Below are 22,937 nucleotides of genomic sequence, written 5' to 3' on the forward strand. Positions count from 1 at the left end.
TCCTTGCAGCATCTTTTTAGGAGTCTCATCAGAAAACATTTCCTAGTCCTCCTTGTGGTCCAGTCTGGTCCCCCCTCCCCTCCTGTCGACTTCGCCAAAGAAAATCCATCCCCAGATACACAGTGAAATTACTGAAACTACAGAAAGGATGAACTTGACAATTTACTGAGGAATGTATGTGTAAGAGCATCTATTCATTATGAAGGCAAACATTTTCCATCTAATTACATGCTCAGATTCAGTAATGGCCTCATTACAGTGGTGTCTCAGCACTCTACACTCTTCAAAGTGTTTATTTTCATGCCACCTCTGTCAAGCACAAAGGGAGAAAAGAGATTAGGGCTAACATTCTTTAAAATGCCTAAGTGCTCACCTATTTGGGCACCCGCCTCACTGACATGAAGAAGAGCAAGACCTCTTAATATCTGGGAGTGTCTGAGACTGCAGCTTGCCCATGGTTACACAAAAGTCTGTGAAGATTCAAGAACGAAGTCTAATTTTGCCAAGACCAATTTTAGCACTGCATCTACCAGACTCTCCCTTCCATGCAGGTTTTGGAACAGAAGTTCTTGCTGCAAATCATTTTCACCCTACACTTATCTTTCATCTCTGGTATGAGTAGATTGAACAATGTTCACGTATACATAAAATATCAACACCTCTGCATTTAATACCGGAGTGAAAAGAGCTAAATCAAGGAATGCTGCAAGGAGCCAGACACATTTCGGGCTAGCACTGCATCATCTTGCTCCAGAGGTCTGGGCAAATCTCTCCTTGTGCAGACTGCTCTGTCTCTATCAACACTGCCCCAACCATAAAACACCTCTTGAGAGCTCATCTGCAAAGGCAATCACTTTATCCACTATTCTTCTAATGACCCATTTCTGTCATGATCCTTCTCAGGGAACTAACTGATAATGACAACTCAGGGGAATAATCAGCTCTAATTTATGCATTCCCGCTTTTGGAGCAGGGACCATAGCATGCATTCTGCTTTCATTTACCCTAAGCACTACCATTATTAATAAAGCTGACCTGTGAGCAAAAACACTGCCAATACAAAAGCATCTAACCCCCCTGCTTGAATTTATATTTAGAAAGGAAATAAACAACCAAAGACTCCTGACCCCTCACGTCTGTGGACTGCAGGGTACCCCACGGTGCCGCATGGACTTTCCCACCCGCGCTCCAGGCAAGCTAGCTCATTTCCAAAAGCAGTATAACCATGTCAGCATGCTGCAATCCAGACTAATAACAGCCGCAGCAGAATAAAGCCTTGGGCCTGGAGCTTAATTTCCCCCAGCTGGCGTGCCCACGCTCCCAGCCTACATAATAAACGGCAGCACCGCGCGGCGAAGCAGCCCCAGAGCTCAACTCTGTGCTACTCTGTATTGGCAGCTCCATGCCGGGTCTCAGTTTGAGACCCAGAAGACCATTAGTCCTGGCTTTACCTCCCCATTAAACCAGCAGTGGGGCAGAAATACTCTGAACTGGGCTCACTGCAGCTGGATCAGTAAAAGAGCAGGGAGAAGAATTAGACCCAAGCTTTTGATCCCAACCCCACATTGTGAAAGTCTGGATTTTAGGCAGCTTGTGGCCTACTCTATAAATCATACAAGAGCTGAGAACTGCCTACTATGTTGCTGAGAAGCCAACTTTCCTTCCCCTATTCCACCAAGTCTCTGCTGCTCAAGTCTCCTCTCCTGGGGCTTACAGCTCTCACACAAGGGAGAGGCTGGAATCTGGCAACCTTCACAACATGTGAGTCATCAGAGAACAGACCAGCAGCACCTCTAATTTAAAATGCAGCAGAAAGGAATGCACTGCTCCCTGGAAGCACTTCTTGGCCTGAGGGACGGAATTGCCAGCAGCAGTGACATGCAAGAGGGGCAGGAGATGAGGGCTCCCTGAAAGCAAGGTCCAGGTCTCTCAGGAAAGAAAGCTGTTTCCAGAGACACCTTAGAATCACAGAATCATAGAATCTGCTAGGTTGGAAAGGACCTCCGAGATCATCAAGTCCAACCCTTGATCCACTACTGCTGTGGTTACCAGACCATGGCACTAAGTGCCACATCCAGTCTTATCTTAAAACCTCCAGGGACGGAGAATCCACCACTTCCCTGGCCAGCCCATTCCAATGCCTGATTACCCTTTCTGTAAAGAATTTCTTCCTAATATCTAACCTAAACCTTCCCTGGCACAGCTTAAGACCATGCCCTGTTGTCTTGCTGATAGTTGCCTGGGAGAAGAGACCAACCCCCACCTGGCTACAGTCTACTTTCAGAGAGTTGTAGAGAGTGATGAGGTCTCCCCTGAGCCTCCTCTTCTCCAGGTTGAACAATCCCAGTTCTCTCAGCCTCTCCTCACAGGACTTGTGCTCGAGTCCCTTCACCAGCCTTGTTGCTCTTCTCTGAACCTGCTCCAGCACCTCAACATCCTCCCCCTTGGAGCTCAGTTCCTCTGTGATCCTTCTCTGCTGCCTCGACACCCCATGTCCACTCCATTTTACAACACCAGCCCTCACCTGGGACACCTGTTAGGCTACAGAGCCAGCTTACCATCTGCCTGTACTACCCAGCCCTGAGGGGGTGCAGCTTTAGTGCAGGCTGACCCAGCTAAAAGAGAACACAATCATCTCTCCAGATGCACAAGGTGACTCTCCTCTAACAAGGGCATTTCAAAACCTTCCACATTTATGCATTGCTGCTGCCTCAGAGAGGAGATGGAGAACTCTAAGAGCGAGCTTATCAGGAAGCATGGTTACACACCTCAGCAACAGCAACGGCAATGGTAGGGGCATGATGTAAGGATGCTTAAGCCTGGCTTTTGTCACCTCCAGCAGCGGTGCCCACAGGCATGGCTTTATTACACATCCTGTCATCAGATCTCCTGCAAACACTGCTCTGTAAAGTCACTGCAGATTTGCACTTAACATTCAGCTCCAGCTGAAACTTGGAATGAGGAGAGTTCTACTCTGGTAGCAATGGCTTTTTCTTCGGCTTGTTTTAGGAGGGGGGAAAAAACCATTTTTTTTCTTGTTTACAGCTATGGGAGTGGGAGAGCACCGCCATACATCCACTTCAGATGCACTCCTTTGATTCGGAAATATCTTCATTTTTATGCCCTGTAACACAGATTATACTTTTCATATACCTTTTATAAATATAAAGCTATTGAAAACATTACTGGATAACCATGTGCTATCCTTGGATGTCTAATTATCATAGAATATCCCCCACAAAAATCTCACAATTGCTCCTTGGAAGTCCATTGTTCTGACACTTGTCTTTCTAAGCCTAATCAGGTCTCACATGTGGTGGGAAGAGCTGTGCCCAGCCAGTTCATCCAGCCAACAGTACCCCAGTACACACACCTTAGTAAAGCTATAAAAATACGGCGTATGCTGGTTCCCTTCCCAAATACTCCCCCAGTATCCAGCAATTTGTGACTCAAGAACTTCCTCAGTCAGAGGCAGTGTCTTTGTATTTAGTGATCCTCTGTGGAACTTTGAGAACTTCTCCTGTGTTGCACAGAACTCAAGTAGATTTCTACCATCCATGACGTTCTGTAGTGAGGAATTCAACAGCGTAGGTGAAGAGCTGTCTCCTCTTCAGAACCCACTACCTCCTCGCTTCCTTTTATGATCCTTTGGTTTTGTATCAGGAGAAGACAATGAGTAAGTGTTGTCAATTCACTTTCTCAATGACACTTGTAGACCTCTGTGAAATCTTCCCCCATCTCCCTTTGTTGTAGCATCGTAGGAGGCACAGTCTATTCAGCTGCAGCTCGTTGGAAGCTGTTCCCATACCCCTGATTGTCTCCAACACTCCTCACCACATCTTTTCAGTTCAACCATATTCTATTTAAACAGAGGGAGCCAGAACTGTACACAGCATTCATTAGACCACTGACTGCGTATTTACAATCAAATATCAATTTTTCATTTTGTCCACATTTGTTTTGGGTTTTTTTTCACTGCTGTTGCTGATCCTTGAATTGACATTTTCCTAGAGCTATTTATTGTAAGACTAATATTTCACTCCTAAGTGAAATATTGAGTCCATCCAGATTAAGTTTGAATTCCACATGTGCTCCCATGCAATACTTTACATTCATCCACACTTCATCTTCTGCCTCACTGCCTGGCTGCTCATTACTAAGACATCCTTCTGGGGCTACTTGCATTTGGCCTCATCTTTCTCACCCAGAACAAAGCTTTCTCAGCTGTTCTTATTGTAAGCTTATTTTAGCTGTTCAAGGATGGGCAAAAAGAAGGTGCAGAAGGAGAAGTGACTTTCCTACAATTTTACTGTGACTGACTGGCAAGCACTTGGCAGCAAGAAGCTTCCCAGAAAATCCCAACTCTGTTAACCAAGCTCTCTGGAGGACTGAATCCACCCCATCTTGCCCTGGCAAGGTCCCCCTTCTATTACCAATGACATGGAAGCATGAATCACAAAGCTTTAGGAGCTCAAGCAAGTTCCTTGTTCAGAGCTAGATATGCAGGTTAAAAGTTAATTTTTTTATTCAGCTTCTAGGCCTGATTTGGAGTAATTAAAGGAATTAACCTGTGCCTTAGTTCTCCAGGAATGTAACATGGTTAATAACTTTACTTCTCTCCCAAATAATCTGCTAAAATAAAATCCACTAATGCCTTTCAAGCAGCCTGATATCACAGCAATGCAGATCCTAATGTAAGGATTCTAAATTTTCTGTGGGAGCATTTTCTGTGTTTCCTGGATATTGTTACCCATGGCTCAGGTAAATGTTTGTTTTCAGAAAAGTCTTTAATTCAAGAAGAACTTTCTCCTGTTACCAATAGAAATCCTGATAGCTTGTTCTCTCCCTCCTGTCTTTTCCAGCATTAATGCTATTGTATTTGTTTAATGGGGTTAATATGCTGCTGGTATAATAATGATCATGTACGGATGTAATTATAATGTGTGATTAATTCTGCAGCTGTTGAAAACCTTGAGGACTTTTCTTAGGCGAGGGAATAACTTTACAATAGTTCTTCTCAAATTGCGTTACACACAGACATAAACCCCAAAAGAAATGCAGAAGGGAAAAGAAGGAAGGCTGGATTAGAGGAGAGAGAGCTGCACCCAGCAGAGCAGCAGATGAAGCTTTAACATCACATGGGCAGGCATCTCTCTGTTTTGTGTTCATACACTGACTAGTTCAAATGATTCCTGTTCCATCACTGTGATCCCAAGGTATTACTACCATGCACATAGTATGTAACTGGTTATAAATTTTTAAAGATGTCTCTGACAGTGGTGTAGGCTTCTCTTGTTACATTTTTTATAATAAACACCCTTTAAGAGAACATGCTGCGTTTTGTTCTAAGAAGATACAAGACCACAGAACAAAATATGAACTCCTACAAAATTTTAGCACAAGTTAATGTTTTTTTTTACAAGAACCGAATAGAATGAGGTGCACAGCACACAAGCCATTAGCACTAAAATACCAGCAGTGTCCACATCTGACAAAACTGTAAATGCTTTCCTGCATGAGGCTTTTTGGCACACAGATAATTTACGGTCTGATGCTGCAGCCATACTCTTGAGTGCTCTTAAGTGCTCTGAATTATAATGGATCTATTTATGTGATCAGGGATTGTAGGCTTAGGCCTATAACTCAGCATGTTACCCAGAACAATACCTGGACACTTATCCTTGCCCAAACTATCCTTAACTTGCACAAATGTGACCCGAAGAGAAGACACAGATTTAAGTTTCTGTAAGATGTCCAGCTGTTTTCTAACCTGGTTATTACTCATGTAAGCACCCATGACTTTGATATTTACCTGACTCAGTTTAAAGGTGAAGGAGATGATGTGCCCAGGAAAAACTGAAACATGCACTATCCTCCTTTTCTTCTCCAGAAAACCAACTCTTTCAGCCTCTGCAACCTTTAACACCAGTGCCCCAGTCCAGTTCCTTCTCCTGTTCACAGCGAAATCCCTGTGCCAGGATGCCAAGAAGGAAGCATGCATGCTATAAGAGTACAGGTGGCAGAGAAGAGGATAAAGGTGGGCAAAAAACACAGCTGGAGACTTTGCTGTTATTCAAGACTCTCCTTCCATTCTCTACAGCTGCAGCTGGCAGCAGCAGCCAGTACTAAAGCCACTGGGCTGCAACAGGACTACATATGGGTCCTGTGTAGAGCCTGTGCTTGCAGGGCTGGGAATAGAGATAGATTCTGTCCATTGCCTTCTCCTGGTCTTACCATAAATGGCTGCCCTGAATGGCAGTTTGGGCTTGGTATTTAAGTGCCCCAAAGCACTATTATATCTGAAATTTCCATGATACTTCACAGAAATCACTCCCTCTGAGCCTCAAACAACAGAACCACAAATAGGACCTATTTAAGAAAATGCAAGGGCTCTTTCCTCACCCTCCAGAAAGCAGGATACCAGCTTTAGTTTTCACCTCTTGAAGGACTTATTGAGCATCTCATTCAGCCACCAGCATGTTTCAGACAGTAACGATCGGACCTCACAGCACTCCCCTGCCGTGCCTGAGGAGTTATCAGTGAAATGCTGCTCCAGCATCTGACACAAGTGCTGGTTTTCTTCCTTCTTTTTAATTTCCTTCAGTTTCTGCTTCACTGGGTTTTCCTTTTCTCACCACACCGCTGGGAACTTTGTAGGCACAGAAGAACAATTCAGAAAGCAGATGCAACAATGCAACTTGGAATAAAAGCAGTAGATTGTGATAGGTTCAGAATTTGCCTATAACCATTTATGGATCTCTATGTTTCACCTAAAAGCTGATCTAACACTGAGAGACACTGGTCTGACAATGTTAAAGTTCTTTTGGATACAGAAAGGATGTGAAGAAACAACTCGAGATAGTCTTAACAGCAAACATGAAAGAACTGCTATGAAACAATGTATGGACTGTTAGTTTGGCTGACAGAAGACCACCCATCTTAACAAACAGAATAAATTAGATTTATCTGAAGCCCCACAAACATAGAAATGGAAAATTCAGTCAGAATTTGAAATAAAAAGTCCCTCAAAGAATGCCTCCTTTGCCCATACCCTGCTTCTGTTCTTTTGTCATCAACAAACACAAAATGTTTTTAATAAAACATGTAAATGTTAACAAGAACATGCCTTTAAGTAACTCACATAGAGACCTATGTTGCTACAGATAATAAAAGATGAGCTAGGACTACACAGACTGGGGTCAGGTGTTTTACTGTTGCACAGGCTTGCCCTTAATTCTCGAGGGACTAACTGATGACACATTATTTTTGTAATATACTCCAGTATAGTTTAGTAGAAACTTGAGTTTTCACATCCATACACTGAAATATTACATAAATATTTTGCTAGATCTGGGCCAAAGAGCAGAGTATCTTGCAAAAGCAATCTTAGCATTTTGCAGCTACAGATATTATGTCAAATCCAGCGAAGGCAAGGAACCGTCAAAGGTTATTATCTTTGACAAGTAGGCAAACATCACGAAAAGCAAACACGCCAACAGACAAACAAAAAACACACATTATTTCACATTGCCATCAGTTGCTGGTGTCAGACAGGAGGCAAAAGGACAACACAGGATGAATACAGTGCTGCCATTCAACCCCTGAATGAGGCATCCTAGCGGCAAAGCAGATAAGATCAGGTGCTATGGCTTTGTGACTCCATCTATATCATGGACAGCAGCACTATCCATGTCAAGGGCTAACTACAGCTCAGGCACTAACTAAACCTACTGTAAGGCAATTTCCATTTTTTCCTGTAGGACTGGAGGAAAGGAACTCAACTATTGTGACCCTGTTGTGACAACTTTCCAATTTTCCTTCTGCAGAAGATTTTCTTGTGCAGCAGCCGAGAATTCACAGCAGGAGGATCCCCAAAGGGCCCAAAGCACCAGGTCACCCAGCACTCAGCAGCACAGCAAGGGGACTAAACAAAGTGTAGCCCTGGGAAACACTTAATGGCACGAGGCAGGGCCCCTGTGGGTCACATGGTAACATATAAACACTTGGAAAGTGCTTCTTTCTTTTTATGGATCTGCTGAGAATTACCCTGTGCTTTGGATATAATGACACTTTTGCCTTAATCAGATGTTGTAAAGGTATATGCAATAAAACAGACATTCAGGTATTACCATCCCATCAGCTGTGTCTTCATATGATTGCCTCCAATTACCCTGTAACATTTACCAACACACGCATCTGAAATAAAGGCTTTTAATTTTTCATCAGGTGCTCTGCAAGGAAACCCGGCTCAGAAAAGGCATAATTGAATATCTCGAGGAAGAAAATAAAAAGCAAATTTTGACTCAATGGTGTTATTTAATAGCAGTGAGAGTACTTACCAGGTGGCCTATTAATTGCGAGGTTTCGGAAATGACTGCCTTTGATCATCTCCACCGACAGCCGCCCCGTAGTGGCATTGTATGACAATCCCACGAGCAGCTCTGGCACCCCTCCATGCGACAGGGACTGTGTTGAAGAAGCGCTATCACTGTGAGAGATTGCTGACAGACTAAGCTGAGAATCTGCACTCTGCAGGGAAAGAGCACCAAGAGAATCATCAGGACATTCGCCACCACCCTCCCCCAATTTATATCTTCTAGTCTCATTTGGTAACAGCTCTCTTAAGAAATTACAATAACTAAGAATTAATTATGCTGGGGCACCAGGAGAATCAGAGCGTCACTTTTACAAAAACACATCTCTGAACTTTCTCTTTAAAGATGAGGAACTCTGCATAATGTGTTATCACTACTGTAAATCAAAGCCTCTGAGATAACCAAACATCCTACTACATTAATGCTCAGTCAATCTCCTTGATAATGGCTTTTGGATGGAATACAGTTTGCAGTTTGGGGTTTTTTGGTCTGTGCATTTTCTTACTTTCTTTCCTTGCTCCCACAATGCTCTCTCTATTCCCTCTTCACCTGGAGTTCGATGTTTTATTCATTTTGTGTGCACAGCCTCTCACTGAGCTTTTTGTAGACAATGAATCATGACAGAGCTCCTCTACACAAATTGATTGGCATAGCCAGAGCTGGATACAACTGTGATGTGCTTGGAAAATTAGGAAGCAGCACAGCCAGTTCCTCTTCCCGTGACCCACCTCTCCAATTCCATCTGTCATGTAAAGGAACATTACTAAGCATTTCTGGCAACATGGAAACTGCACCATGTGGAGATATACAAGCTAGGAGCTAGGGCCAAATGAGGTAGCTCCTGCACTGGCAGTAGTACAGGTCCACCAACACAATGGTGCACAAGAATCACTGTCCTTATTGAAATTAAGACATAATTAGCCTTGGTGGTTCCTGGATCAACCTACTATTTCTGAATGGCACAGCATGTGATGATTCGTGTAGATGTAGTACATACACATGGTTTGGTGTCAGCTTGCTAGCTGATCTGTTGTTAATAAAGCACAGCTTTGCATAGGGAACAAATATCCTGTGCTTCCCCTTACTGATAACTTTTTAAGTGACAGCAGGACAGATCCACCAGTCACATGCTAACAGCCCTGAATGAAAGAAAGGCTGGTCCCCGCTCACCAGACAAACAATTTTATGGATCCCATATGTCTTTCATCAAACTTACACTCAGGTTACTTCTGGGCTCCAAGACCAGCGTCACCTTCACTTCCTCTTCCTGGCTGATGTTGCTCAGGTAGAACAGCTGCTCTCCCATCATCTTCTCCCCAATCATCTTGTGCACCGCGTAGAGGCGGAAGCGAACGGCGTGGCTGCTTAACTCCTGTGGTTCCAGCTTACCGAAGGCAATTTTATCCTTGAAGACGGGGATGGGTCCTCTCTGAACGCTCGTTTTACCCCTCTGTTTCTTGCCTGGCATCAGAACTGTGTGCACTTGCCAGGTGTTCACACCGCTGCGGTCTTTGTCTGGGATATCCCTGGCCTCCAAGATAGTAACCACCAGCTTTTGACTCGAGGGTTTATAGTTGAAGATGACATCTAGATCACCACATTTGCAGATGGGCTCATGAGTGCCATGATGAGCTGGTACACTGTTCACTTCATTATGTTCCTGCAAAGAGAAGGAAGAAATAACACCTCCACTGGAGTTCAACTGTCTCTGTGATCTGAACTCCATTTAAAAAAGATTGTTCTTCCTCGTGCCTGCAAGTGTAGGCAGTTCCTGTGCAAAATAAAGACCCTACTGTTTTTTGAAAGGGCAATGATTGTTAATTGCCTGATTTTGTGTAATATTCCCCATACACTCTAGTAAGCAACAGCACTTGTTGAAACATTTCCAACAAAAAGTTTCATCAATATCTAAATGTTTTGCAGGAGACAGTTAATTTGGAAAACATTCCTCATAGGGAAAAACTCAGCAAAGGTTTTTTTACATTTCATTCATGACAATTTTGAGGCATTAACAAAATGTTTTGACCAACTTACTTATGTAAGTAAGTTTGACCAACTTAAATGTTTTTACCAACTTACAATGTTACTTTGAATGTACATTGGAATTTTTTGTCAAGACATATTTTTTGCATTAGCAAAATCAAACAATTCAGACAAACCTGCTAACTTTTTAGATATTTTGTTCTGCTATAAATTTAAAAAATTAAGCACTGTGGTTCAGTTTGATGGGAGAGGAAATCACCATATCAGAATTTCTTGCAAAATTGAAATTCCATTTCTAGATGCTACCCTATATTTCAATAGTTTTCCTACAGCTAAGGCAATGATAATGGAGAAAAACAGTCTGATTAAATACATACTGACTCTTTATACCCTTTTTAAATCTCCCAAGAGAAGCATCTGTTCCTTCTGTTCTGTTTGGATACTAATACATTCAGAATAAAAATTCAAAATAAACAAGCACAACATGTGCAGACCAATCCACACACAATCTTTTACCTACTTTTAAAACAAAAATCATCTTGATAAAACAAGATAAAAACATGGATGCTCACCTTACCTTTTCCTGAGTGGGCGTGTGCATTTCTGTTCAAAAGTGCTTTTTTATCTCAGAGCTAGAATGTGCTTCATGTGATAAAGGGGTTGCTATAGTGATCAATGATTTGTATTTAAACATGAGTATACACTGTACTAGGGAAAGATTTTCAGTTAATAGCCAGAAGGTGAATTAAGGCCTGTCACCAGAATCTGAGTCACCCTCCTCCTCAAACATTTCTCTTCTTTTGCATTTCAAGTAACACTTCTTTTCAACACAGGAATCTTATTGTTCAGAGAACAGATGATGGGCCTTGGGATGTCTGATGTAATTCCCTTCAGAAGTGTCTAGGGTGGTACGTGTCTCAAACAAGGCCACAGATAAACATCAAAATTTGTGTTTACTTCCTGCCAATCTACTTTTCCTAGTGCTCAGATTAATCTGCCATGACGTGCAAAGCTCCAGCTCTCCATATTTTCAGAGGTGTTTAGGACTTGTGCACGTGAATACAAAAGTTCAAGTGTGCAGACTGAGGCTGGAGACCTGCTGTCAGATGTCTTGCAGAAGTAATGTCAAAGGGAGAAAAAAACACCGCTTGGGCAACACCTAAAATGACTTGGTTGGCCACAAAAATACCTTTCTGTATGAACAGCAGGCTGCAAAAAACAAAAATGCAAGGTAGGCCAGGTTGCCTGGAGAGAGCGTGGTGTTATGCAAATGTTAAGTGCTGCTCTCTGTAGCTGTCAAGTTATTTCTGTCTGGTTGATGAAATAATATTTAAGAAGGAAACGTAATGGGATTGTGCTTGACTCATATTTCCCTCCACATTTTCATCCCTTCACACTTTTATCTGTGCATTTGCTACTGAGGAGATGGAATCAAAGCACATTCAGAGGCTGCTGCTAAGGTGTGGAGACAACCGTGCTTGCAGCATAACTTTGCTTTCATCCACATGCCTGAGCTGGAGAAGGTGAACTCCTGGGCACCATCATAAACCCACAGGTACGAAGATCCAAGAGGCAATTTCCCATCCCAGCAGGGCTAAGCATCTCACCTTCTGACAGCGTGTAGGGCAGGCTGAAGGTCAGAGATCTGGTTTTTGACTGAAGAGCTAGAAAGGATTTGGATTTCAGGAAATGTCAAATCGTGCTACCGGAGCTGCAGTCACATCCACTGCAGAGAAAAACTACGTGAACTGGAGGCAGAGAGGGAAAGAGAAATGCCACACTCCATGGCAGTAACTTTTCCATGGGCAACCAAGCTTTGGAGACCTCACAGGGTGGCCCTTTCTGTGCTATCCAGGACTCACCCCTGTACAGGTTTGCTTCACACACAGTAATCTCCCTTCCGTGGAAGTCATTGATAGAACTCCCCTCAGCTCTCAAAGCTCAGCTGGGCTACAAGTGCATTGTGAACATATTGATTATACAGACACTTAAATTGGAATCCAAGGAATGACTGGGGTTTAGATATTTCATCTGAATTTCTTTCCCTCTGCCCAGCACAGTTGCTGTGAAGTCAAGCCAAATATACTGATTGATACTGCATGTCTAACCTGGTCATTCAGGACAGCCAATATCCACTTCACTAAGTAAAATAAGTCCATTTCTGCCAGAGAAACCTGAAAGAACAGCTAATCATGGATAAGGATTGAAACGGTACTTGTGGTTCCACTGCAGGGGCATAAAATTACCATTTCCGTCTCTAAAGAGAGGTCCTTTGAGTGGAGGTCCTTTGAGTGGAGCATAATAGCACTTGGACATTTCTGGCATGTCAGAACATTTAGTTCCTGCAATAAAAAGTCTTTCATTAATGCACACAATACCTTCAGATGAGAGGCTGCTTGTAGCAGATAAACTGGGTCTTGGGCATATCTGCCCCCTGATGCTAGAATCATTCTTTGCATTTGGAAAATGTAGATACCAGGAGCAAAACAAGAGATGTATTCCAAAGAAATACAAGAGGACACTGGAGACACTGAGGCACATGTGAACCACAGCAATGCACATCAAATTTGGAAAAGGATAAATGAGCCTCAGATGGGCAGACAAACAACAAAAAGAGGGCAGAGCTGCTGCCACACAGTTTGCATGTGATGAGCAGGGTTTTGTGGGACTGGATTGTTCAGCAAACCAAAATGCTGCTCCAAACACCCCTTAGGGCTTGAGCATATGCCCCAAGGAGCTGCCTTCCATCTCTTTAAGTGGCTGCAGGCAGCCTGCTCTGAGGATAGGAACCTTTCCCTCAAAGCCTTGTTGCTCAGAATGTGATGGAAGTATTAATTTCCACAGCTGAAGAACAGTCTCTTTTAACTCAGGCAAGTGTGACCTTTGTGCTGTTCTTTTAATATGTCTGATGCAGGCTGATATTTTTTCAGACATTTTACCCTGTGATAAAATAATGAAAAGCAACACATTAGGCAGAGAGATTAGGAGAGAAAAGGGAGATGCTAAGTAATCAGGTGTTTACAATGCCTTAAAATCCAAAATGTTTTCTTGAGGCTTCAAAATAAAGCTGCCGAACTAAGGGAAAGCAGCCTTGGGTTCCCTCCTTCCCTAAATGGTTGCCTGGTATCAGTGGGGACCAGGGTGATGGTCACTTGGCCAAGTCACAGGCCACCCCCACCAGCTGTGTCCAGCTTTCCAGATGCTTCCCATTGTCTAAATCATAGAAAATACCTGAAAAAAGAGGCACAGATCTGACCCAGTGACCACATACCACGTCCCGAGATGCGCACCTTGCATGTAGAGCCAGTGACAAAGCCCTGGGCCACCACAGAGTGCTCTTTGCTAAATGACAGTAAATGCTGTCAGGCAGCTAATGGCTCCAATTTCAGCTCAGAGACTGCAGTCAGAAAGCAGGCAATAAAAGAGCTTCTGTGAATTAGTGTTAGTAGCAAGAGGTAAAATACCAGAAAGAGGGGAAACACAAAGGGAGGGGTGTATGTTCACGCACACATGAGTACCATTATCTTGGGCTGCGCTGATCAATTTTTCACTTCATTTCTCCTCTAACACTTTTTGGCCCCCAGTATCCTCCAAAAGCTTACACCATGTGTGATAAATGACAATTCACCGTACCTCAGGGCTCCAAGCCGATGAGCTGCCAGTAGCATCATTTACTTCCAATCCCTGGTTGGCAGGTGCTGTCTCCATTTCCAAGTGTCCTTCCGTGGCTGCCCGGCTAACACCATCCCCGATGCTGGGCTCCATCCTGGGCCCTTTATGCTGCCCAGTGCCCCTATTCCCAGTTGTTGTTCTTGAATCAACAGATACATGGTCATCTCCACGATAGGATAGGTTGTCTTGGTAACTCAGTTGGCTTAGTCCATCCAGATCTAACAATTTTCAGCAAGAAAATAATTTCAGAGGGATTAGAACAAATTCCTCCCCCTATAACTTCAAAATGTGCCTTTCTCTCCTTTCTTTTCTTTTTTTTTTTCTTTTTTTTTCCCCTCTCGTTTCAGTTTCTGAGTACTGCAGCGCTGAATCTATAAAATAACAAATCCTGTTTAAATCAGCATTTGATGGAGGGGACAGGACTGAACTGAGAAACCAGTTGCCTTTACTTGACAAAGTTAACCACCAAATGCAATTATCAATGGAGTATCTGGGATATTCAAGTGCCTTGGAGCTGCTTTGCAGTCCCAAAGCAATCTCTTCCATGAAAACACAGGTCAGACAAACTACAGAAAAGCACAGCATAGGCCTGATGAATGGGTATCACAGTTTCCTTCCATGCAGGAGGAGAAGGAGGAGGAAAAGAGAGGAGTTGGCATTGTCCTCAAGGGCATAGTGCAGGTGAGGAAAGGACTTTCACAGAGATAACAGAGTGCCACCGTGAACCTATCACCCCTCTGAGAGCTTGAGTGAGCATGACCAGCCCCACAAGCCAAGCAGGAATCTCCAAATCCCATGTTTGGGCAAAATTGCCCAAAGGACAACTGAGGGGAGATGTGTTCTGTTCCCTAATTTCCTGCCTGCTTTTATTAGTTTGAATTCATCTGTTCCTACACACTTACTCCATGGGCTAAAGTTAGGCTCATTAAAGAGAACAAAATAATCTTCTCTGGTTCACACCACAGATTCATTTTCTACTACCATTGATATCTCTGTTTTGAACACAGGGATCTTTTCTCCGCTTGAAAGCACCGGTGAGAGCTCTCTGGATGGAGCAGCACACATAATTACATGTCCAGGGACAGAGATGGAAACAACATCATGATTTGGCCTTGGATGTGGCCTGCAACCACTTTCAGGAAAAAAACAAGGTCCTTCCTTCTCCTAATGCATCTCCTGATGGGCCTTGCTTTAGGAGCACAAAGAGCAAGATTCTGCCTCCATCTCTTTCAAAGAGGCAAGGAGCAGTTACAGTGAAAGAAAACAAGTTGTGCTTCCAGACAGCTGATGACAGCAATGAAAACAGAATTACTTCCTTTGCAGGCACAGCTATTTGGGGTTTAGACTCACAGAAGGAGTTGAGGTTGGAAGGGACCTCCAGAGGTCATCTTGTCCACTCCCCTGCTCAAGAAGAGACACCTCCTTGTTTGTTCTTAAGAGGGTCATTATTACAGAACAAACTTTTTCTTTCAAATTTGGTCTCCAATTTAAATCTTAAAAAAATAATATTAATTACTGTGTTTAGTGGAAAACTATTAGTTTACTTTTGTTTAGATGAATCAGCGTTTTTATTCCCTGACAAATTAGACAAGGGACCCTGGTGACAGCTGGCATGGAGAAGGCTGAGGTACCCAACAACTTTTTTTTGTCTCAGTTTTCACTCTCAGTTGCTTGTCCCACACCTCTCAAGTCCCTGAACCTCAAGGCAGGGACTGGAGGAATGAAGCCCCACCCACCTCAGGAGAAGATCAGGTTTGAGACCTTCTGAGGGACCTGAACACAAATCCATGGGACCTGATGACATACACTCCAGGATCCTGAGGAACAGGCTCATGCAGTTGCTAAGCTGCTCTCCCTCATATTTGAGAAGTCACAGTAGTTAGGTGAAGTCCCTGGTGACCAAAGGAAGGCAAACTTCACACCCATCCTTTGAAAGGGCAGCAAGGAGGACCCTGGGAACTACCAAACTGTCAGTCTCACCTCTGTGCTCAGAAAGATCGTGGAACAGATCTTCCCAGAAGATATGTCAATGCACATGAATGTCAGGAATGTGACAGAAATGTGACAGGAATGTGACAGTCAATATGGCTTCACAAAGGGCAAACCTGCCTGACCAAACTGGTGGTTGCTGTGATGGAGTGACTGCATTGGTGGATAAGGGAAGAGCAACAGATGCCATCTAATTTGACTTCTCTAAGGCTTTTGAGATGGTCCTACACAACATCCTTGTCTCTAAATTAGAGAGATATGGATTTGATGGATGAACCAAAAAGCCAACTGCATTCTGGACTGCAACAAAAGCAGTGCGGCCAGCAGGTTGAGGAAGTGGATACTGCCCCTCTACTCCACTCTCATGAGACCCCACCTGGAGTTCTGAGTCCAGCTCTGGGGTCCCCACCACAGGAAAAACATGGACCTGTTAGAGCAGGTCCATAGGAGGGTCATGAAAATGGTCAGGGGGGTTTGTATGCACCTTTTGTATGAAAAAAGGCTGAGAGAGCCTGGACAACAGAAAGTATCAGGAAGACCTCATTGCTGCTTTTTGATACTTAGAAAGAACTTATAAGAAAGAGGGAGAAAGACTTTTTACCACAGTCTGTAGTGACAAGAAAGGGGGTAATGGTTTTAAACTGAAAGAGGGTAGATTGAGATTGGATATAAGGAAGAAATTCTTTACTATGAGGTGGTGAGACCGCTAGAACAGGTTGCCCAGAGAAGCTGTAGATGACCCACCACTGGAAGTGTTTAAGGCCAGGCTGGATGGGACTTTGAGCACCCTGATCACAGCAGGGGCATTGGACTAAACGAACTTTAAAGATCCCTTCCAGCCTGACCCATTTTATGATTCTCTACACATTCCTCTGTCTAGAACAAAAAGCCCAAATCTTTCTGAGTAGAACAAATTCTATGTTTGGCCTTAGCAGCAAATGTGGTGTTCCTAATGTATATCTGCTATACACACACACACACAAAATCCAAGAAGGGGAATGGGGATTATACTCAGGAAACATTTCCTGGAGGTGTACAGAAGTCCTTGCCCCTCTCCTTGGCTGCCCTTTCAATTTAACAGCTCAGAAATTAGGAGAATAACTTCATCCCCTTTCTTCCACTACGAATGGTCTCACACTCTCCCTCCCAGTAAATGTTTCCAGCACAAGCACTTCAACAGAGGAGTATGAGAGCATCTCATAGCTTTGTAATTATCTCCTCTTCCTCATGGAAGATGGTCCTTCAGGAGCAAAGAGGGATCCAAATTCATATCTCTCAAATTCCAGGTGAGTGCTCTTCTCACTCCCTTCTGAAATGCAAACCCTATTTCTTCTCCTCCTCATCCTCCCATCTGGCAGACCTAGTCCTGAGCCCAAAAGCCTTCTTTGTTTTGCCTCTGCCCTAAGCTGAAAGTCTTGAGTGAGGGTAGAAAGTAATTTGACTTTTTGCTATTCTTCTCTACAAAGTCAGAAAACAGAAAGAAGTAAACATAAGAGCGTAAGCAAGAAATAAAAGAACAGAAATTCCACACATTTACTGAGACCGAATGAATACCAGCACTCCTTAAGGCATTTAATTAGCAAACCAATGCCTAACACACATTTTAAACAGTGGGTCATCCATCAAAGCACACACCACACAGCAGGCTTTCAGAATAAAATGCTTCTGTAGTAAGAAATTATCCTCACACAATTGTCTTGTGGGTTTGACTCCTGCTGGGATAATATCTAGATCAATAATAGAGGAATTTTCAAAAACTACATTAAAGCCATAAAAGTCTATTCATAACAGGAGAACTCCAGAAATATATTAATAGAGCAAGCCATCTTCCTAAGACTCAGGCACAAAATGCAAAATGAATGTGTTAGGAAAGCAAATGTAATATTCAGGGAAAGGAAGGGAAAAGGTGATTCACCAAAACCATTCAGAGAAGCAGTCTGGCTTTTTCTTTAAATTTAAAGTAATTTGGTAAGAGATAATCACGTATAAATACCAGTATTAGAGGATCATTACAGGTAATAGCCCAACTATACAGGCTAGAACAACTACACCTCTCCAATTACATCCGTTCTAACATTATATTCACAAAATAAACGGTGAAAACAAAAGTTCTTCCTGTAAAGGAAAAGGTCAGAGCAGTAAAATGCCTGTAATTTACCTGAGAGATCTTTAAGGAAGAAAATGTCAACTGTCTTATGAATACCTGACATGAATAAACAGCACAGCATCAGGGATATAGGTTGAGACAGCATTATCTAACCACCTGAACTTTAATTAGCCGAGAGTCCCCATAGAGAAGAGCAGCCAATTCTAAGATCAAGGGTAGATAGTACTGTACATCAGAAGAGTGTGACTTTTCTTAAGAATCCGGTCCCCCAAACTTTCCCTGTCGTGTCATATGTGTCCACAAGGAAGGAGCAAGGGGAATGACTGGGGAACAGAAATTACCAATGAATCAGAAAAGTCTGTATTTAAGGTTGGAGAACTGGTCGTGAAGAAACTGTGACTTTTGTCAGATGAAAGAATGAGCGTCGCCACCTAATCAAGCTGTAACAGGAACTGGGATATCTCCAAAGACAGGGAAATACTGGCACATCAAACACTGAAAATCAGGCTAGAAAATACTGTGAAGTCCACCCTCACATTGGCAGGTAAATGTTCTGGCTAATCTACAGTATCTTTCTTTTTTTTAAATGACACGCAATCTCTCAGTTTTATGAAGCATTACAGTGTGCCAAAGAAATGTCCTGAGAGGTCTCATCACTTCCTAAAACACACTGCCAGAGCTAAAATACAGGGCCTGGTAGATCTTACTAAATTGACACCATATAGGTCATCGACCAACAAGAAACACATATGAAGAGCTTATGTGTCCCTATTACCTGTGCTGACCGAGGCCATGTTTCTCTGTGAAATCTTGGGAAATCCTGTCCTTTCACACACACAAAAAAAATAAAAGTATGTCTTTTCTTTGTGATTTTCCAAAGTGAAAGAAAAACTCATGATGAAAGGTAACAACTTGTTTAAATATGGTCCAGAGGAGAAAAGGATTTCAATATGGATCTAGGTACTTCTGGATTTGAAGTACTCCTAGCTCCCAGCTTCAACCCTTCACTTCCTAAAAGACAGTAACAGCAGCAGAGATACAAATTAGTGAGATTGAGGCATATTTGTCCTCATACAGTAGCAGTCCTCTTGCCTGGCCCCTGCTACAGCCCCAGTTCCAAATGACTGCAGTACCCTTTGCACCAGGTGCCCCCTTGCACTGAGACAAAACAAACCTGATGCAGGGAGATGAAGCAGTGCTCCTGCTCCTGGTTATTTTGAGATGAGCCACCATTAAAGTGCTAAAAAACTTCCTAGAAGAGCCTCGAAGGAGCAGAATCATTATCTAATTACAATAAATCTAAACAAAAATGGCTTGTAAATTTTAGGGGTTAAAGAGAAAAAGGATCTTAAATTTCAAGTGACATTATGCAATCAGGCCAAGATTGTTTAATTTACCACACGCTGGGTAATAGCCTGAGAAGACTCCATGTTTCCAGAACTAAAATAGGCTCTTTATTAACAGGGTGATTTGCAGAGAGGCTGTGGGCAGAGCTGGCATTCATGCCGTTCATCTCCCCAGAGCATCCTCCAAACATTTCCTTCCTGCAGCGTGCACTCCTCTTTCCAACATCTATTCAGGTTACTACTAAGATTTTTTTTTAACAGGTGAAAAGTTAAAGGCAAATGAGACCAAAGTGCAGACTGTCACGACATCGATAACAGACACAGAGGGTCAAGGAAAATCTCCTGTAAGAACATGATGTGAGAAGACTTTGCCGTATGTCAAGGCTGAGTGGGAGAGAAGCTATTCAGGGCTCTCCAAGATGCTCAACTTCACTCTGTGCCTAAGTTTGTTATAGATTTCTGCTTCTGTAAGAAATTAAAACTACCAGCAATACGTCTAAAAGGTCTGTTAAAAGAATATGAGGAGAAGAGAAGTCTCAGGCAGAGTCTGAATATGCCATGATCCCAGTCTGGACTCAGCACTTTCCAAAGATCCTTCATCCCTCCAACCCCAGACAGGCCAGAGAATCTGCTCCGCTGGAACGGTGTTTGATACACCCTTGGGGCACAATGATGGCTTTACTCCCACAAATCTTTATGTTTTGTGATCACAGCACCAGCCAGGGGGCAACATGGACTCTCACACATATGAAGTTCTCAGATCAGTAACTGGAGGGCAGCAGGATGTGGGGTTATCTAGGATTTACCCCAACCACTTTTCTCCCAAAGGAAGGTCTCATATCAGGAGCTGTAGGTGTGTGCACATATCACTCTACATGCAGTAACAGCAGCTCTACATGCTCAGAAGCCTCTCTGGATTTGAGGGTGACTTGGCACACCTAAGGATTAGTTTATAGGCATTTGTCTGTAATGAAAGGACTAATCTTGAGCTTGATGAGTAATGGGAGAGAGTACCAAATTTCTCAGTGAAAGCAGGCTTCAACACCTGGTTTCATCGAGTTTCTGAACAGCTATTTAACCAGTATTAATATTACTTCCAAAAAGAAAAGTAAGAGCAACCCCGCACCATGTTGTACCAGAGGAAGAATTTGATGGAGAGACGTATCTTCAAATGATCGCTCCAACTCGAGGGTGCATTAAAATCAAGCAATTATAATTCAAAATTAAAACATTCTATGGAAATAAAAACAAAGGGCACTTTCATGGCCCTTCCCTCTAATGAACTTCTCCAGATTTTAGAATGTGTTGAGGCCAATTTTCTAAATGGCTGTGTTTTTAAATGCATTTCATCTCTGTTTGTATAAAAGAGTCATTACATTAATCCATAGAAGATCATAAAACTCCTCCCTTCTGTGCCATAAATTTTTAGTTTCTGTCATTGCCTGACATTTGGCGTATGCACTGGCAAATTATACAGCATAATTCATTCACTGTTCACCTTGTGTTTGTAAAGTTGTTACAAAAGAGGCATTTAACTTCTGCTAAAAAGCTTTCTAAAGAGATGGTGGTATAGATGAAAAATAATTAGAACCAAGTCCTGCAGTCTTTACTCTGGTAAAATTTCCAGTAAAATTCCATGAAAATCCCTGTGGGTTAAGGAGACAGAATTCGATAACTGTATACAATTAATGGAAAGATCTTCATGGACTTCAGCAAGTCTTTGATTCAGACTCTTCCCTCTAAGTATTTTAGCTGCAGATTTCCAATTGGGAAACCAAGTTTAGTAAGAGAGAAAGCAAGAACCAGGACTTGTTCTCTGCAAGAAAAGAACCTCCCTGTGTTGTGGCTACAGATCTTAGAGTCCAAGTTCTTCAGCCTTTTTCATGCAAACAATTCCTTTGCATTCAGATACCTCTGTACTGTTCCCTTGTGGCTGGAGGGCAAGTGCCTGAACTTGGGTCTACGCTCCACTCCTGCTGGTGTTGCTTTTTCAGATAGTTCTGATCGAAAACTTTGTGAGCGTGACACAGAGAACTCAAACTGCTTAATCACCTCATCGTTGTTGCCTGAAGATGCTGACTGTTCTTCATCCTCCCCGTAACTGGTCACTGGGAGTAAAACACAACTCGGGCTTCGGACAGTCTGCTGCCCTCGGCCAAGAAGCCAGAGGACATGGCAGACTTTTGGCTCGCAGGTGAACTTTCTGGGGAGAAAAAGGGGACCAAAGGCTTAGGGAGGTTTGTGGAATGAACCTGAGAATCAGCTACTTGAAACCTCTGGAAAGTCTGTGAATGTCATATTGTGTACATATTATTAGACGTCCCCCAACTCGGTATGTTAAACTATATATTTTTTTAATGAATGAAGATACACACAGATACAAGCACAAAGACACAACACACAGAAAACCACTTGTAAAATAACTGGCACGTGCAAAGACAAAGTAGCAAGCAAAGGACATAAAAACTTTTCCACGCTTCCATTCCCCTGTAGCTCCTCCTAAGGTGGAGAGCGAAACTTCTTTCGCGCAGAAAAAGCAGCTCAGATGTAACCTGCTCAGGGTAGTACCACGAGCACACAAATATGGCACGTGGCTAACAGGCACCGCCGACTCCATCTGCCAGCAGCAGACGAACTCGGGAGACCAATGTAAATTATAACCTTTAAAAGTGAAGATACGCATTTGAGCACGTCCCTGTGATGCCCTTCCCCTCCTGCTGCCAACACGTGCTCTGCATAGGAGATGACTGTACCCTCATTAGTGTGTGAATACCCGCCAGATGGGGGAAGGAGGGTTCAGTACTTACTATATATACACTTGGCCTTGCTCTGTCAGGATGGAAACACAGAGGCATTTTGCTGATCTCCCTGCCAGCAGCATCAGGGATGCACAACAGCAGGACATTTTGACCCACCAACGCATGGGGAAGGGAGCAGTGGGGTGTTTGTCATGTTTGTGGGGATGTGAGTGAACAAGCCAGCTGTCAAGTGTGGTCAGGCCACTGCTTGCTCTTGAGCGTGGAGTGTAGGATATGGTTGCCAAGACCCGCTTTGATAATCACCACGGCAAACCCCAGCAGCTGAACAAACGGGCGCTGCAGGCAAAGGGGTGGAGGGCACCTGTGTCAGGGACACTGCCTGGTTTGGGAGGGAAAGCACCTTTTTCCACCTCGAACCTCACATCAACCACACAGCTACAGGTGGGGAAACTGGATCCTGGTTTTACACACTGCGTTGGGTCTGTTAAAAATCTGAAGCATAAACTTAATGACAAATGCTGTCACAGCTCCACAAATATTCCTGCTGCTGCACAGAGGACAGCACTCCCTGGGCAGAGAGGACAGAGCAAGGATGCTGGGAGCACCAAAGCCAACTGCTCCCAGCACCAGGCTGGTACATCTGACCCTCTGGTCTGGTTTGCCAGTCTGACAATAAGCCTGCTGTTCCTTCCAGGAAATTGTCCTC

The 22,937-nt window shown here is 43.3% G+C and overlaps 1 protein-coding gene across 4 annotated transcripts in view; it reads right to left on the minus strand.

Annotated features, from left to right (window-relative positions):
- Window positions 1–22,937, minus strand: part of SYT16 (synaptotagmin 16) — a 109,614-nt gene that overhangs the window by 10,639 nt on the left and 76,038 nt on the right. For all 4 annotated transcript variants that reach the window (XM_027716706.2, XM_027716705.2, XM_027716703.2 and 1 more), the window contains 3 exons: window positions 13,992–14,248; window positions 9,592–10,035; window positions 8,340–8,529 (listed from right to left, as the gene is read on the minus strand). In XM_027716706.2, the coding sequence (XP_027572507.1) occupies window positions 8,340–8,529; window positions 9,592–10,035; window positions 13,992–14,248 (891 nt within the window). The remainder of the gene's footprint in view (window positions 1–8,339; window positions 8,530–9,591; window positions 10,036–13,991; window positions 14,249–22,937) is intronic.

This window comes from Pipra filicauda, unplaced genomic scaffold (genome assembly GCF_003945595.2).
Source record: "Pipra filicauda isolate LSUMZ 115617 unplaced genomic scaffold, ASM394559v2 scaffold151_size3305965_pilon, whole genome shotgun sequence".
In the NCBI taxonomy this organism is placed as follows: Eukaryota; Metazoa; Chordata; class Aves; order Passeriformes; family Pipridae; genus Pipra; species Pipra filicauda.